The sequence below is a fragment of the Physella acuta genome, unplaced genomic scaffold, assembly GCF_028476545.2.
Source record: "Physella acuta isolate Inbredline_101_S28 unplaced genomic scaffold, ASM2847654v3 ptg000166l, whole genome shotgun sequence".
NCBI lineage: Eukaryota > Metazoa > Mollusca > Gastropoda > Physidae > Physella > Physella acuta.
Genome location: NW_026731685.1, coordinates 303402 through 320999, shown reverse-complemented (window position 1 = coordinate 320999; position 17598 = coordinate 303402). Strand labels below are relative to the sequence as shown.

Sequence of the window (17598 nt, the reverse complement as noted above, 5' to 3'; positions counted from 1 at the left end):
TCTTGTCCCCACGTATTTCTCCCTTATCCCACGTATTTCTCCCTTATCCCATGAAGATAATTTTGATCCCATTATTTTCTTCCTTCCCTCTCAAATTTCTTCCTTGTTCCTACGAATTTATCTTCAAGGGATTATCAATAATAACGTCACGCTCAGATTGCTATAAACCATCGCAAGTAGCCTGATCATTTTGTCACTGGGAGAATTCAACAGTTCAATATGTAAAAAAAAAGACCAGCCTCCAACCAACGTTGATTCAGGTGCAGACTTACATGTGATCACTTGTGTAGATCCCGTCTTATATTTCAGTTGATTCTTCCATTCCCCATGTCTTATATTTCAGTTGATTCTTCCATTCCCCATGTCTTATATTTCAGTTGATTCTTCCATTCCCCATGTCTTATATTTCAGTTGATTCTTCCATTCCCCATGTCTTATATTTCAGTTGATTCTTCCATTCCCCATGTCTTATATTTCAGTTGATTCTTCCATTCCCCATGTCTTATATTTCAGTTGATTCTTCCATTCCCCATGTCTTATATTTCAGTTGATTCTTCCATTCCCCATGTCTTATATTTCAGTTGATTCTTCCATTCCCCATGTCTTATATTTCAGTTGATTCTTCCATTCCCCATGTCTAATATTTCAGTTGATTCTTCCATTCCCCATGTCTTATATTTCAGTTGATTCTTCCATTCCCCATGTCTTATATTTCAGTTGATTCTTCCATTCCCCATGTCTTATATTTCAGTTGATTCTTCCATTCCCCATGTCTTATATTTCAGTTGATTCTTCCATTCCCCATGTCTTATATTTCAGTTGATTCTTCCATTCCCCATGTCTAATATTTCAGTTGATTCTTCCATTCCCCATGTCTTATATTTCAGTTGATTCTTCCATTCCCCATGTCTTATATTTCAGTTGATTCTTCCATTCCCCATGTCTTATATTTCAGTTGATTCTTCCATTCCCCATGTCTTATATTTCAGTTGATTCTTCCATTCCCCATGTCTTATATTTCAGTTGATTCTTCCATTCCCCATGTCTTATATTTCAGTTGATTCTTCCATTCCCCATGTCTTATATTTCAGTTGATTCTTCCATTCCCCATGTCTAATATTTCAGTTGATTCTTCCATTCCCCATGTCTTATATTTCAGTTGATTCTTCCATTCCCCATGTTCTATATTTCAGTTGATTCTTCCATTCCCCATGTCTAATATTTCAGTTGATTCTTCCATTCCCCATGTCTTATATTTCAGTTGATTCTTCCATTCCCCATGTCTTATATTTCAGTTGATTCTTCCATTCCCCATGTCTTATATTTCAGTTGATTCTTCCATTCCCCATGTCTTATATTTCAGTTGATTCGTCCATTCCCCATGTCTTATATTTCAGTTGATTCTTCCATTCCCCATGTCTAATATTTCAGTTGATTCTTCCATTCCCCATGTCTTATATTTCAGTTGATTCTTCCATTCCCCATGTCTTATATTTCAGTTGATTCGTCCATTCCCCATGTCTTATATTTCAGTTGATTCTTCCATTCCCCATGTCTTATATTTCAGTTGATTCTTCCATTCCCCATGTCTTATATTTCAGTTGATTCTTCCATTCCCCATGTCTTATATTTCAGTTGATTCTTCCATTCCCCATGTCTTATATTTCAGTTGATTCTTCCATTCCCCATGTCTTATATTTCAGTTGATTCTTCCATTCCCCATGTCTAATATTTCAGTTGATTCTTCCATTCGCGTATTACATTAACAAGTTACCAATAACCTCCCCTGACCAAAATTCAAACGACAAAGGTTGAAAGGCAAACAAGTTTGACTTGAATATGATTTTAATGTGATATTTAATGTACAATGTTGACAAGAACATTATCGTTGAGAAATGTATGTTTCATGTACAATAAAAAAGTAATTTTAACCATGTTATAAATTATATACAATAAAAGAAAGTTATCTTATAAGCATCATATAATTCATGTACAATAAAATATCTTTAAGCCATGTACAAAAAAAAAATCTTTTAGGCATGTAATGTTTCAAGTAAACATTTTTTTTACATACCATGTAAGGTCAGGATCAATAAGTAACAACACCTTAGTAGATAAACTCAAATACAAATATTTAAGTGTCAGCCCATTCAAGGGGATTTTAGAACATGTAGGGGATTTGGTTAAACTAAATGGAATTTTAGAAGATTTCATTGACTCACTGATTGAAACTCACTGGGATATTTAATAAAAGATTTAACTCCATAGGATATTCGAAGGTTTAATTGATTCACTGATTAAACTCAAGAGGATTTTAGAAAATTTAATTGATTAATTGAAACTCACTGGGATATTTAGAAGATTTAATTGATTATCTAATTGAAACTCAACAGTTTTAGAAGGTTTAATTGGTTTACAAATAACTAAAATGGCCACAAATAATTCTGGACTGTAACTAGGATGTTACTTTCCCAACAAAAGGCTTCACATAAAGGTATCACATCATTTCATCACTGTTTCTTATTAAATATTTTCTTTGTAAGTAAAACAATACATTTACATTGCTATTTTGATTGTGTAACTAGTTGATAAATAATATTCTTCTTGAGGTTTATGTAGTGACAACGAAAAGGCGAAATAAACAAAAGATAAACTCTCTGAAACCTGAATGGCGTTGGAGTCTTCAACTACAACTTGCTTAGCTTCTATCCATTTGCCAAACAATTTGTTAACATCTAAATGTAAGGGGGACTACTGTTCCTAGTAAATCAACCCTATACAATTACAGTGTTGTGTTAATGCATTATAGTTTGATGCTGCTTTAGGACCATCAAAAATATTTTAAAATTAAAACGTTTTGTCACTAGCAAGAAGATAACACATGTACCCTGTATATAGTCTTAACAGTACATTACTAGAGAGAACACCCCAAGACACGTGCATACAAGACACGTGCATACAAGCAAAGATTGAGTGAACAATTCAGACCAGTTATTGAAAAGTAAACTGGGGGTCAAGTTGCATTACATGTTGGTCTACATGTATGGATGGATGTCATTAATCAGCATGCTATGTACAAACAGAAAAACTTTCACAAACAGGAAAAATCATTCTACCGGTAGATTTAGCTGGAAGCACTAGCACAAAATGGAGGCCCAGCACAAAATGGAAGCACTAGCACAAAATGGAAGCCCACAAGTAACTATCTAAATATTTACATGCATCATCTCAAGCCACTGGGTTGGCTTGTAACACTATGATGTTTGTTTTAAATGGGTTGACTTGTAACACTATGACGTTTGTTTTAAATGGGTTAGCTTGTTACACCATGATCTCTGTTTTAATTAATCCTCCTGGGAGAGTGAAGCTAAGACTAATGTCAGTAGGACATGTCCTGGTTGTGTTTATAGGACATGTCCTGCTCATGTCAACTAAATCACTTGCTGGTGTCATTAGCAAGAGGATGTTCACACAACATCCCTGTTTCCAGCTACTAGGATACAACGAGACAAGTCTAAGCTAACCTTTGCTGACAACCTATTTCTGGGGGTTTTATACATGCTTCAGACAACTATTGTGCTTGAGAAATTATTTGTGACCCTAAATATAAACATAGGCTTATAGCAATGTCATCACAACCTTAAAACAGTCCACAAATGGAAGATAGAATGCTGCAATATTGTGCGTGTTATACCATTTAAGCCAACACAATTGTGTTTGTGTACCACATTAACCCAACACAATTGTGTTTGTGTAGCACATTAACCCAACACAATTGTGTTTGTGTAGCACATTAACCCAACACAATTGTACCAGATAACCCATGTTGTGTTTGTTTCCCTGTGTAAACTGTGCAGTACAGTGGCAAGTTTAAGTCAACAAAAAGATGCAAAGAAAGAAAACAACTTAGGCACTCGACGTTTTCTACACAAATTGCAAGTTTTGGTAGTTCTTCCATGTACATGTGTGTAAAAAAAACATGTAAAAATTTTGATTGAATGTTCAACAGGCATGTTCTAAAAAACTTGTTCTAATACTGATAGTCTGTACAGCAAAGCGTTTTATTTAACAAGGTGTGAAAGTAAGGGGGGGGGGGGAAGAGTGGTCTCCCAAAAACAATTATGAGGGTATTAATCTTAATCCCCACACTTAATAACCCATGATTAAAACAATTTTAACAAACACTGAAAGCTTTGAGGTTAGTCCTGTAACACCAAGAAATGTACAATTTGCACTTGAGAATATAAAATAGTTTAAGTCAGTCTAGGGCTTTTAAAAACAAAAATAAACAATATGTACATGTTATTTTTACAAGCCCAGAGTGATGGCTTTACAAATGTTGCTGGAGTTTAAATCTAAGGATGGCATGTCCTCTCTGGGTGGAAACCATTATGCACACTTGATAGTGCTTGAGCAGAAGGGATGTTAAGAGTTATAGTTAACTAACTTGGGAATGTATTGACTCTGAGAACATTGTTTGAGCACGCTACTAGATTCATCTGCTTTATTATGGTTAGCCTTCAGATCCTAACTCTTATGGCATGTTAGAGTAAACAAAGTCAATGAAAGAAGATTAGGTAGTAACTTATTAGTTAAGGTAAACGTTAATCCTAGTTGAGTCCTAGAAGTGTTCTTATCAAATCCAACTGTACAAGATGTTTCTCTGATAGATTTTGATGTTGATGTTGTTGCTAGGCAACCATGGCTATTGTTTGGCTGCCTGTGTGATGACAAACTTGAGCTCGTGAGCTGCATGGGAAACTGCGATGACACGGTCCACCATTTCCTGGATGGCGGGAGGGGATGGGTACAACAGGGCGGCCGCCTTGGTGGCCGTGACCGAGGCCTTGAGGCAGTCACACAAGTGGTTGGCGCAGTGCATGATGCGGGCACTCACGTTGTTGCTGATCAGGTTGCGGTGGATGCTGTCACCGATGTGCACTAGTTTATGGGCGGAGACGATGACAAACTTGCTGTGGGATATAAAGACGTTGGGCGGCTGGTTGCTGCTGACGACGCCGATGAAGGCGTCAACAGCGTTCCCCAGCAGGGTGGAATGAGAGTTCATCTGCTCAGTGTAGTACACCAGGACTTGCCGGTCGTTGGGGTCCAACGGCTCAGGGCAGTTTAATCCTCCTTCTACAGCCGCGGATGGAATAATAAAGTTGGATCCTTGTGAGAGAGAGTTGTTGACATTGACGGGCGTCTTCATGTCTTCTGAGAACTCGGTAACTGCACCATCCTCTGAGTTGTCATGGCTACTCTCCTCGGCTGCTACACCAACATTACTTTCTGTCTTAGCCACATCTCCCGTTTCTGTTTTACATAGATTAGCTTCAGCGGCAGTTTCTTTGACAGGAATCATATCCACGCCATTATCGTCCAGACTCAAGTCCCTGACACCACTTGTGATACTCCCAGTCTCCAGCTTTGATTTGGCCGTGTTGTTGCCGTTAGTTTGAGCTTCATCCCTGCCACCCCCCTTCTTGTTGTCTGGCTCCGTGACACTGTTGCTGCTCAGAGATCGTGTCAGCGTGTCCCTGTTGTCCAGCTGGACGTAGTCGTACTCCTGACCAACGTGTCCACCGCTGCCCGCGCTGTCTGAGGGCAGCTCGCCACACTCGGCGTAGTCGTCCTGATGTAGCGCGGCTTTAATGTCGTACAGAGAAACTTTGCTTTTCTTGGACAGCGTCGGCGCAGCAGTGGCTGGCGGTGTTGGCGGTGGGAGGCTGCCCGGCACGGCAGGAAGTGGACGGTGCTGGATGCCTTTCTGTTTACCAAAACCGTAGCCCGGAACTTTGGCGCCGTTGCTCTCACCAGCTTTGGGAACAATGGGTGGTTTGGACGCCACAGATTTCTTGCCGTCACCACTGGTAGCTTTCCTGAACAGGAAGACGCTCTGGCTCTGTATGAACGACGCCACTTTCTTCACCTCGGGCAGGATCTCCTTAGACACGAGCGCTATCTGCCCCAGGTCGTCAGGCTTGTTTTTGTCTAGCGGCTCGCACAGCAGCGACACCTGCCACTTCATGTCCTCCAGACTGGTGAACGACTTTTGAACAAAGTCCAGCGTGTTTTGGAGTGGGGATATGTACTTCTGTAATCTGCTTGCTAAATTCCTATCGGGAATTCGAAGTGCGTTAGCAACAGTCCCGTGAGCAAACTCGACGAAATCACTCAAAGAATTCCTCACGAGGGAACAAGACACTTTGATGTCGTACAACGTTTTCTCAAGGCTGGACCGGCTTCTCCACGTGGTGTTCACAAAACCGGTCAGCCGGCTGGTTGCCTTGGTAACGTCCTGCTGCTTCTTGGTCAGCTGCTCTAGCGCCGAGTCCAAGTCCAGCAGCAGTTCGTCCCACAGAGGCGCGTCGTTGAGCTGCTGGTCAGCGTCCAGGCTGGAGGAGGAAAACCTCTGGTTCTCGTCTGAAGAGTCGGACCTCATCGAGATGACCGAGTCTCTCATGACTTGAGGAGGAATGTCATACACGCCCGAGGTTTCGTTCAGCGCCGTGGCCGAGCTGTACCCAGCGTAGCCGCTCAGTTTCTTCAGAGTTACCTTAGGGGCGTTGTTGGTCGGAGTATCGTAAAGGTCATCCAGTGCGTGCTCCAGACTGCGGCTGCGCTTGATGTCCCTTGGAGATGGCGTAGATTTGCAGTCAAACGAGGACTGTGAGCTCCTGAGGCCGTCTGAGGGCGTCAGCGTGTTGGAGTTGATGGAGGATGGCCTTGACTTGACTGGACTGTCGTAGAAGCCGAGGCCCGAGTCCATGGACAGTTGTTTGCGTGACTTGTCTGCCTCTTGAGCAGACGGCGGTATATCATAGGTCTCTAGCGGCAGGTCCATGCTTGACCGAGCAGAGTCTGGGAGGCTGGTGGTCTGGGAGAACCTGGCACTACTCACACCGGAAGTGTTGGACAGCAAGGATTCGCTGGAGGCGGCTGAATGAAGACTAGACTGGGAGGCGGGGCTAGCGTGAGATAGTGTGTAGTTGCGTGCAGGGGGCGTGTCGTACGTTGGTTCGTTTAAGTTCTCGGTGGAGTGTGTTGGTGAGATGGACTCGTATATCGGCGGGCCCTCCTCGGACAAGATCCTCTCTAGAGATGACCTGTTACTCCCAGGCGGGGTCTCGTAACACGTGTCACTCGAGTTAGAGTGTCGGCGCTTGACGAGACCGGGCAGGCTCAGGGCGCTGTTGTTGAGGGGGGTCTGGCCCGGGCTCGACAGGAGGTTGGAGCCCGAGTCTCTCAGGGCGCTGTTGTTGAGGGGGGTCTGGCCCGGGCTCGACAGGAGGTTGGAGCCCGAGTCTCTCGAGGCCGAGGATCTGTTGCTGTGGGGTGGCGTGCGTTCAGTCGAGGCCCTCTTACTGCTGGGTGGGGTGTCGTATATCCCACAGGCGGTCTCCGCGGAGCCTCGCTTGCTGCTAGGTGGTGTATCGTACAGGTCGTCCCCCAGAGAAGCTTTCCTCGGGCCAGCGGAGAACTTGTCGTGGGAAGCTCTCCGTGCTGACCCTGCGTCCAGTGAACCTCTGTGGGAGGGCGGGACGTCGTAGTCTTGCAAGCTTCGATTGGGTTGGTCATAGAGCTCCATGCCGCTCTGGGGATGAAATAAAGATCAGTGTTATACATAGACTGGTATACTTATTTAAATAAAGATCAGTGTTATACATAGACTGGTATACTTATTTAAATAAAGATCAGTGTTATACATAGACTGGTATACTTATTTAAATAAAGATCAGTGTTATACATAGACTGGTATACTTGTTTAAATAAAGATCAGTGTTATACATAGAATAGCATAATTGTTTAAATAAAGATCAGTGTTATACATAGACTGGTACACTTGTTTAAATAAAGATCAGTGTTATACATAGAATAGCATAATTGTTTAAATAAAGATCAGTGTTATACATAGACTGGTATACTTGTTTAAATAAAGAATACAATGTTGAACGCCACATGCTTTAATTATTTGTTTAATTAAAGAACAGTTTCAACACATCGTACAGTTAAATTTGTTTAAATAAACAACGCAGCGTTTAAATTCTCCCCCCCCCCACACACACACAAGCCCATCCTTAAGATAGTATTGCGCATTATTTTACTTGGTGTGTTTGATTGAAGTGGTTTTTACATTTCATATTACCCCACTAAATGATCTACTTCTATTGACGCTTCAGGCTAGGCCCATTGAAGTGAAGAAAGTTGGAGCGGCTCATGGCTTGCTATGTACGGCCTGCATCTTCCCAGCAAACTTTGATTCGGGCTGCAGTCAAACGTTTTGATGGTCTCACCCCCCCCCCCCTCTCGTGCAGACCTAGGTGAGTGTTAGCTCACCGTAAAAGATCGGTATATTTTTATCTGGTCGCTTTTTTAATCTCCCGCACTATTTCTATTTTTAGCATCCAGCACTCAGCGCTCAGATAGCGTAGACGCGCTGCAACACTTGGCGCCTGTAAACACGTGCACGGTCGTCAGGACTTGAAATCATAAAATCTTGCCGCATCATCCGCTTACACGTCAGCAGCAGCACCATGTACACGCACAGCTAGAGAACAAGAACCGCATTAAATAGCAATCACCCTCAACAACTTTTGATTGAAGTCAATGCAGCTCCATCGCATTCTTTTCACTGTCAATTTAGCTCAAGGCTCCAATAACAAAGGCCAGTTTCACTGACAAGTTAGCTTAACATGTTTTGTACTGCTAGTTCTCGCAAGTGTGAAGTTTACAGCCGTGAGACGACACATAAAGTGCCCGCCATCTTGTCCATACGATGCAACCTTTGACCTAGCACTAGAACGTACTACACTCAGCGAGCTCTGTTGCCAGTGTGTAATGTCTATAAAATAAGACAGTAGCAAAACACAAACATGTTGCCAGTGTGTAACGTCACTAAAATATGACAGCAGCAAAACACAAACATGTTGCCAGTGTGGTCAAACATAACCGTTGTCAAAAGTGTGGCAAAACACGAACTCTGTCGCTTCACCAAATACACAGGCAGTTTTATCTTTAGACACCAGAGTTCCCACGTCCTAAAGCCTGGAGACTCTAGCGTCTTCTCCAGTGTGTTGTGACGATATTTACTTGTACAAACCCATCTAGTGCAGTTATTTTTTTGTGTTCATAAACTTTCGAATCTAGACAACTATCGCATCAAAACAAGGTTCTCTTACTATATGGCTGAGTGAAGCTAGGTAGCAACAAATGTAGTACAAGTCTAAGTAGCAACTAATGTAGAACAAATCTAAGCTAGCTTGGCAGCAACCAATGTAGCACAAGTCTAAGTAGCAACAAATGTAGCACAAGTCTAAGCTAGCTGGGTAGCAACAAATGTAGCACAAGTCTAAGCTAGCTAGGCAGCAACCAATGTAGCACAAATCTAAGTAGCAACAAATGTAACACAAGTGTAAGTAGCAACAAATGTAGCACAAGCACCAGTACAGGTTGAGGATGTAAGTACTGTCTGTAGCTGATCTAAAAATAGCAGGTTGCGCACCGAAGTGTAAGTTGTAGACAGCGTGTCAACACAGTTGTACCCGTCTTATCTGGTGTATCCTAGTGAGCCCGACAACGCCGACATTCCGCCCTAATCTCTGGCACTAAATATTCTAGCGCCACTGACGCCGAATGCTGTCTTTAAAAAGTGAGCGGGACAGAAATTCGCGAAATGTTTGTTTTTTAGCCGGACCAGCGGTGGACCAGTCTCTAGCAACTCGCGTTTCTCGGCTGGTAATGTGAGCACTAGGCGTGCTAGCCCATTCATGGGGGGAGTGCAGGACGCCCATTCATGGGGGAGTGCAGGACCCCCATTCATCATTGTAGGGCATCAAACAAGCCGTTGATTCATTCAGCACTAGGTGCGTACTCAGCATTATCTTTATCATCTCCCATAGCCTCTCGATGTTTATATGAATGGAAATTGTTTATTCCGTGCACAACGGCGGCGTCAGAAAGAAATTATCGCGAGCGGAATATCAAACTACCGCAAGTACAAGCCGTGTTAATTTTGTCGTGCGCACATAAAAGTGTATCAAAATGGGAGACATATGAGGCGAGGTATGATGTAAGCCATACAATGTTTCTTTAAACTTGTCTGAACCTGTATGTGCGATTGTATGTGAGCCGGCGAACTGTTCTATTTGTGTACGTTTTGTAGGAGTGATTTTCTGAAGGTCGAGAAAATACACGCCCCACCCACAAGTAGCCACGCCCATATCAAGATGGAGTCCTCATCTAAGTAGGGGGGGGGAGCAATGTTGGTGGTGAGGTGTGAACGAAGTCTGTTGGCTGAAAATGATTTCAGTATTAGAGGGGGAAAACCGCCTATACATTTGATGTATAACTTTGTTGGACCAATCTATAGATTTGCTGCATGTTGTTTTTGTATCTCTATCAAGTTATTGCAGATAAGCTGTAGGCCTCTAACTAAATCAAGACGCTGTTGGGATGTACAGCGACAAAAAGGGTGAGTCTGGGTCAGCTTTGGATTATTGTATCACAGCTACTTCATCCTCGCTAGTTAACGCTCAAGTAATTATATTCGACATTCCCTCGTACAAACAAATTTCAAGTGACGACTGTAAACACTCCCCCCCCCTCCCACAACCCAAGAACAAACTTAATTAAGACAAGTCATCGGATTTGCTACCCAATTGTTCAATCACCCTCTCCCCACCTCCCCTCACATCAACTGTGACGCTCCAGCTAATTATTCCACGAGGAATGACGCAAACAAATGGCGCCCATTGCTGAACGTGGTGGGTGACGCATCGCATCCTAAATGAGTTATGGGTAACGCTTGCACCAGCGGAAGGACGTCATTTGGGCAGTATATGTTTCACGACTGTTGTGCCATTTCTATATATGTTCATGACGTGGTATTAGGTGGCTGTTGTACCATTTCTGTATATGTTCATGACGTGGTATTAGGCGGCTGTTGTGCCATTTCTGTATATGTTTCATGACGTGGTATTAGGCGACGGTAAAGCCATTTCTTCTAGCTACACGGAAGTGATTTATTTATTTCTATAACAGGAAATAAGAGAACCTGTGTATGTTGTAATAAATATCAAATGCATATTAATAGCGGCAAGCGATTACCCCATCCATTATTCTTCACGATCCCATTAACCTAGGCTGCTATCTAGGTCACCGTCTATTTATTTATCCAGCCTGTCATTCCCGAACTAATCGTGACGTAGGCAGCCCATATCCCTAATCCTATTATCCCCTAGTTCTCCCCACACTAATGCCCGATGACGTGATCAATCGAGCCTTAAAGCTGTGGAGATGAAAATCTCGGCGTCCTTGTACGACCAATCAACGGTAATCTGACGTCATCATTGGCTCAATGGCAGACAACGGCAGGGGGATCACGGCGGCTAGCTGAGGGGGGGGGGGGTCATGCCGGCTAGCTGAGGGGGGATCACGGCGGCTAGCTGAGGGGAGATCACGCCGGCTAGCTGAGGGGGACTTTAAAATGTGAGGAGCTTATGGGCTGTAGGACATGGGGACTAAAATGTCTTTTCAGCCTACATTGACAAGTATAGACAAGTGTCCAGTCTTGACATTGTACCGTATAGACAGGTGTCCAGTCTTGATATTGTACCGTATAGACAGGTGTCCAGTCTTGATATTGTACCGTATAGACAGGTGTCCAGTCTTGATATTGTACCGTATAGACAGGTGTCCAGTCTTGATATTGTACCGTATAGACAGGTGTCCAGTCTTGATATTGTACCGTATAGACAGGTGTCCAGTCTTGATATTGTACCGTATAGACAGGTGTCCAGTCTTGATATTGTACCGTATAGACAGGTGGCCAGTCTTGACATTGTACCGTATAGACAGGTGTCCAGTCTTGATATTGTACCGTATAGACAGGTGTCCAGTCTTGATATTGTACCGTATAGACAGGTGTCCAGTCTTGACATTGTACCGTATAGACAGGTGGCCAGTCTTGACATTGTACCGTATAGACAGGTGTCCAGTCTTGATATTGTACCGTATAGACAGGTGTCCAGTCTTGATATTGTACCGTATAGACAGGTGTCCAGTCTTGACATTGTACCGTATAGACAGGTGTCCAGTCTTGATATTGTACCGTATAGACAGGTGGCCAGTCTTGATATTGTACCGTATAGACAGGTGGCCAGTCTTGACATTGTACCGTATAGACAGGTGTCCAGTCTTGATATTGTACCGTATAGACAGGTGTCCAGTCTTGACATTGTACCGTATAGACAGGTGTCCAGTCTTGACATTGTACCGTATAGACAGGTGTCCAGTCTTGATATTGTACCGTATAGACAGGTGTCCAGTCTTGATATTGTACCGTATAGACAGGTGGCCAGTCTTGACATTGTACCGTATAGACAGGTGTCCAGTCTTGATATTGTACCGTATAGACAGGTGTCCAGTCTTGATATTGTACCGTATAGACAGGTGGCCAGTCTTGACATTGTACCGTATAGACAGGTGTCCAGTCTTGATATTGTACCGTATAGACAGGTGTCCAGTCTTGATATTGTACCGTATAGACAGGTGTCCAGTCTTGATATTGTACCGTATAGACAGGTGTCCAGTCTTGATATTGTACCGTATAGACAGGTGTCCAGTCTTGATATTGTACCGTATAGACAGGTGGCCAGTCTTGACATTGTACCGTATAGACAGGTGGCCAGTCTTGACATTGTACCGTATAGACTACTGTCCACCCACTAATTAATGACCTCCAAAGACCGTGTTTCAAACTTCAGCATTATTACACGCAGATAAATCTCGATCCCCTTCAACACTAATAATTAAGAACGAAGAAGAAGAAGATTGCACGCAGAGAGTGTCACGTATGCGAATTGTAAACTCCGGTAGAGTACATGGATTACTTTATACATGACTGCTTGTGCTTTTCAAATAACTTGTAGTTAGACATGTGTTAAATTTTATTCATAAACAGGAGTAATTAACAACGTGCATCATCCGTGGTATGCGAGGTTATGAAGCTGCCGTGGGTTTGTGTACAAAATACGTGACGTCACATGTACACACTTCGTGACGTCATTCAGTTATACACAGTAGTCTAGATGGCGTCACTAAGGTGTTGGCACACAGTCGTGTCATCACGTAGCTGTGCTGTGGGTACCGGGCAGTGATAAGGGGAAGTAACTGGATCACAGTGGCGGTTGTCTAACCTAGCAGGAGCCTGTATCCAGGTCACATAATCTCTAACACCTCTTCAGCTAATCTGGGACAATGAACTCTCTGTCTCAAATTGTTTTGGACACAACCAGGCGAACATTAGAAACATACACGTTAGTGGATGTGGTGGTGCGGCTGTTGGTGGATGTGGTGGTGGAGCTGTTGGTGGATGTGGTGGTGGAGCTGTTGGTGGATGTGGTGGTGGAGCTGTTGGTGGATGTGGTGGTGGAGCTGTTGGTGGATGTGGTGGTGGAGCTGTTGGTGGATGTGGTGGTGGAGCTGTTGGTGGATGTGGTGGTGGAGCTGTTGGTGGATGTGGTGGTGGAGCTGTTGGTAGATGTGGTGGTGGAGCTGTTGGTGGATGTGGTGGTGGAGCTGTTGGTGGATGTGGTGGTGGAGCTGTTGGTGGATGTGGTGGTGGAGCTGTTGGTGGATGTGGTGGTGGAGCTGTTGGTGGATGTGGTGGTGCGGCTGTTGGTGGATGTGGTGGTGGAGCTGTTGGTGGATGTGGTGGTGCGGCTGTTGGTGGATGTGGTGGTGGAGCTGTTGGTGGATGTGGTGGTGGAGCTGTTGGTGGATGTGGTGGTGGAGCTGTTGGTGGATGTGGTGGTGGAGCTGTTGGTGGATGTGGTGGTGGAGCTGTTGGTGGATGTGGTGGTGGAGCTGTTGGTGGATGTGGTGGTGGAGCTGTTGGTGGATGTGGTGGTGGAGCTGTTGGTGGATGTGGTGGTGGAGCTGTTGGTGGATGTGGTGGGGCTGTTGGTGGATGTGTTGACAAACAGAAACTATGTTTTCTTTAAAAAAAGACTTCGCTCAAATAATCAACTGCGACGACTTTGAAATCATTTCCGGTATTTGTCATCAGGAAACTTCTTGAAAGGCTGGTTAATATAAAAATATAACCGGAATCAAAACGGAAGATTAAAAAAAAGTTGTACTAGATAGGCGTTATCTTCAAAAACTTTGAACTGAAGTGCAAGGTACAAATACATGGTTATTTATAAAAGTGTTCAAAGATGTACATTTTAATTTTGGGCTGAGTTGGTTACAGACACCTGTATAATCCTACCATCAGTTCCAGATAGGTTACAGATACAGTATAATCCTACCATCAGTTCCAGATAGGTTACAGATACAGTATAATCCTACCATCAGTTCCAGATGGGTTACAGATACAGTATAATCCTAGCATCAGTTCGAGATTGAATGCGAGTTTGTTAATTGTCCATTATTCGGTACGGCTAAAGTAACCCAGGGTTAACCGTTTAAATTAATCAAGCAAGGGAAGCCACTCCAGCAGTCAAGGTGATGTCACCCATACATAAACTACAACACTCCGGTTGAACAAAATTTACGACGGAAAAACTTAGGTCGGTATCTGATGGTGTTAGAACAGAAATCGGCAACAACATGGCTGGGTAAATAACAATGTCAAGGGCAGAGTAAAACAAGGACACGGTACACGAGAAGACTGGGTGACGATTTAACAACCCCCATTGACACCCTTGTGACGAACATCCCATACTTAACGGACTATATACCCAAGTGAAAATTTACCAAACAACCCTTTAATACAGACTAACTAAAACCTCCACCACTAAACTACAGACTAAAACCTCCACCACTAAACTACAGAACTACAGACTAAAACCCCCGCCACTAAACTACAGACTAACTAAACCCCCGCCACTAAACTACAGACTAACTAAACCCCCGCCACTAAACTACAGACTAACTAAACCCCCGCCACTAAACTACAGACTAACTAAACCCCCGCCACTAAACTACAGACTAACTAAACCCCCGCCACTAAACTACAGACTAACTAAACCCCCGCCACTAAACTACAGACTAACTAAACCCCCGCCACTAAACTACAGACTAACTAAAACCTCCGCCACTAAACTACAGACTAACTAAACCCCCGCCACAAAACTACAGACTAACTAAACCCCCGCCACTAAACTACAGACTAACTAAAACCTCCGCCACTAAACTACAGACTAACTAAACCCCCGCCACAAAACTACAGACTAACTAAACCCCCGCCACTAAACTACAGACTAACTAAACCCCCGCCACTAAACTACAGACTAACTAAACCCCCGCCACTAAACTACAGACTAACTAAACCCACGCCACTAAACTACAGACTAACTAAACCCCCGCCACTAAACTACAGAGTAACTAAACCCCCGCCACTAAACTACAGACTAACTAAACCCCCGCCACTAAACTACAGACTAACTAAACCCCCGCCACTAAACTACAGACTAACTAAACCCACGCCACTAAACTACAGACTAACTAAACCCCCGCCACTAAACTACAGACTACCTAAACCCCCGCCACTAAACTACAGACTAACTAAACCCCCGCCACTAAACTACACACTAACTAAACCCCCACCACTAAACTACAGACTAACTAAACCCCCACCACTAAACTACAGACTAACTAAACCCCCACCACTAAACTACAGACTAACTAAACCCCCGCCACTAAACTACAGACTAACTAAACCCCCGCCACTAAACTACAGACTAACTAAACCCACGCCACTAAACTACAGACTAACTAAACCCCCGCCACTAAACTACAGACTAACTAAACCCACGCCACTAAACTACAGACTAACTAAACCCCCGCCACTAAACTACACACTAACTAAACCCTCGCCACTAAACTACATAAACTACAGACTAACTAAACCCCCGCCACTAAACTACAGACTAACTAAACCCCCGCCACTAAACTACAGAGTAACTAAACCCCCGCCACTAAACTACAGACTAACTAAACCCCCGCCACTAAACTACAGACTAACTAAACCCCCCCCCCCCCCCACTAAACTACAGACTAACTAAAACCCCGCCACTAAACTACAGACGATCCTATGTCTGCATACATCCCCCCCCCCCCCCCCGGAGAAAAAAAAGTCTGGAAGAAACACTGCTATATAGCCAGGCAGTGTTAAAGCAGACATTTCTTTTAAAATGTGTTGAGGCTAAAACTGCCCGAGAAAAAAAAAAAGGGCAAGCTGGCAGAAGGTGGAGTAGTTTTTGATTGATCCATCTGAAATAACAGCAACAGTGGCAGACGATCAGTTGCAGTACGCTGAGGTGAGTGCCAGCAGACAGCAGTCAAGAATTCGACACCTGTTATTGCTATCGGAAGTTATATTTAGAAGTGTGGAGGCTATTCTCGAGAACGTTTTGCTAATAGAAAAGAATTGAGCACAGGTCTGGAATGTGATGCTGATGGGGGGGGGGGGGGGGGGGGGGGAGAAAGAAGGAGAGATAAATACCGTAAACAAACGTAACTACGTTGGGGAAATATTTTTAGATTGTTGCTATAAATAGAATACAACAGACGGGGCGATGTATCGTTAGCGTCGTGAACAGACAAGAGACTGTTACAGGTCTCACCATTGGAACTGTGATAGTGTGGCACAGGAGGTGATACATAACAGGGTCACCATCAGTCTATAGCGTGACCGATGTACCATCAACGTGACTCTGGTCTACCATCAGGTCTATCATCAGCGTCACGCTGGTCTAACACCAGTGAACAAAGAACTGTGTGTTCACTGATCTCAACAAATCTTGGCCGTGTCTCGGTGATTGTTGTCTTCTGGGTGTAGCGCGGTAATTTGATAGAGCCCCACAGCACCGTGCAGCCAGTGCAGCGTGTTACGTGTACACACAGTTTGTGACGTGTGCACACAATTAGTGACGTGTGCACACAGGAACCATGCTTTGTTGGGTCCTATCTTTATCTGCTGACAACGACATTAAATATTGGAACATAATATACAGCGGCCATTGATGGATTACGTACTTAAAGAACGACAACAAATACGGCGTCCATTTTACCCACGAATAACTGCCTCTAACCTATACTCTTAGTTCAACCATTGTAAACTTAACCCTAACGTAGGAATAAATTACTTTATTTCCAGTAATACAACACATTAAAATTAATAGAGGTTTAAATTTCCCTCCATTAACAATAGCATACATCAAAGAGTTTGGACAAAATTACTTTTAGTTTACCGGAAGTCTCTCATTATGGCGCATAAGACACTGCGCATGACCGGGTTCTTACAATGTTAAGGGACGGCGTGCACCGCCTTGTTCTATAATGACAAAGTACATCACACCGTGATGAAAGGCTTCTTGTTATCGCGACATCTAGTTGATAGTATCGATACTGTTTGAACATTGTTTTTTCAACTAAAAAGGTTTTTAAAGTTGCACAATTAATTCCTTTAAAAATCTCAAAGGCATTTAGCGGTCTGAAATATTTGACTTAAGCGGCCATTAAGCCAGTACACCGGAGGTAATGAAATAACGATAAAAACACGTTCCTGGTCGATGGGCAGCTAATCCA

The 17598-nt window shown here is 43.6% G+C and overlaps 1 protein-coding gene across 3 annotated transcripts in view; it reads right to left on the bottom strand.

Annotated features, from left to right (window-relative positions):
• Positions 1 to 1834: 1834 nt before the first annotated feature.
• The window catches only part of LOC131936047 (breast cancer anti-estrogen resistance protein 1), a 61863-nt gene continuing 46099 nt past the window's right edge, over positions 1835 to 17598 (bottom strand). For all 3 annotated transcript variants that reach the window (XM_059292876.1, XM_059292874.1, XM_059292877.1), the window contains one exon: positions 1835 to 7597. In XM_059292876.1, the coding sequence (XP_059148859.1) occupies positions 4706 to 7597 (2892 nt within the window). In that variant the 3' untranslated portion in view covers positions 1835 to 4705. The remainder of the gene's footprint in view (positions 7598 to 17598) is intronic.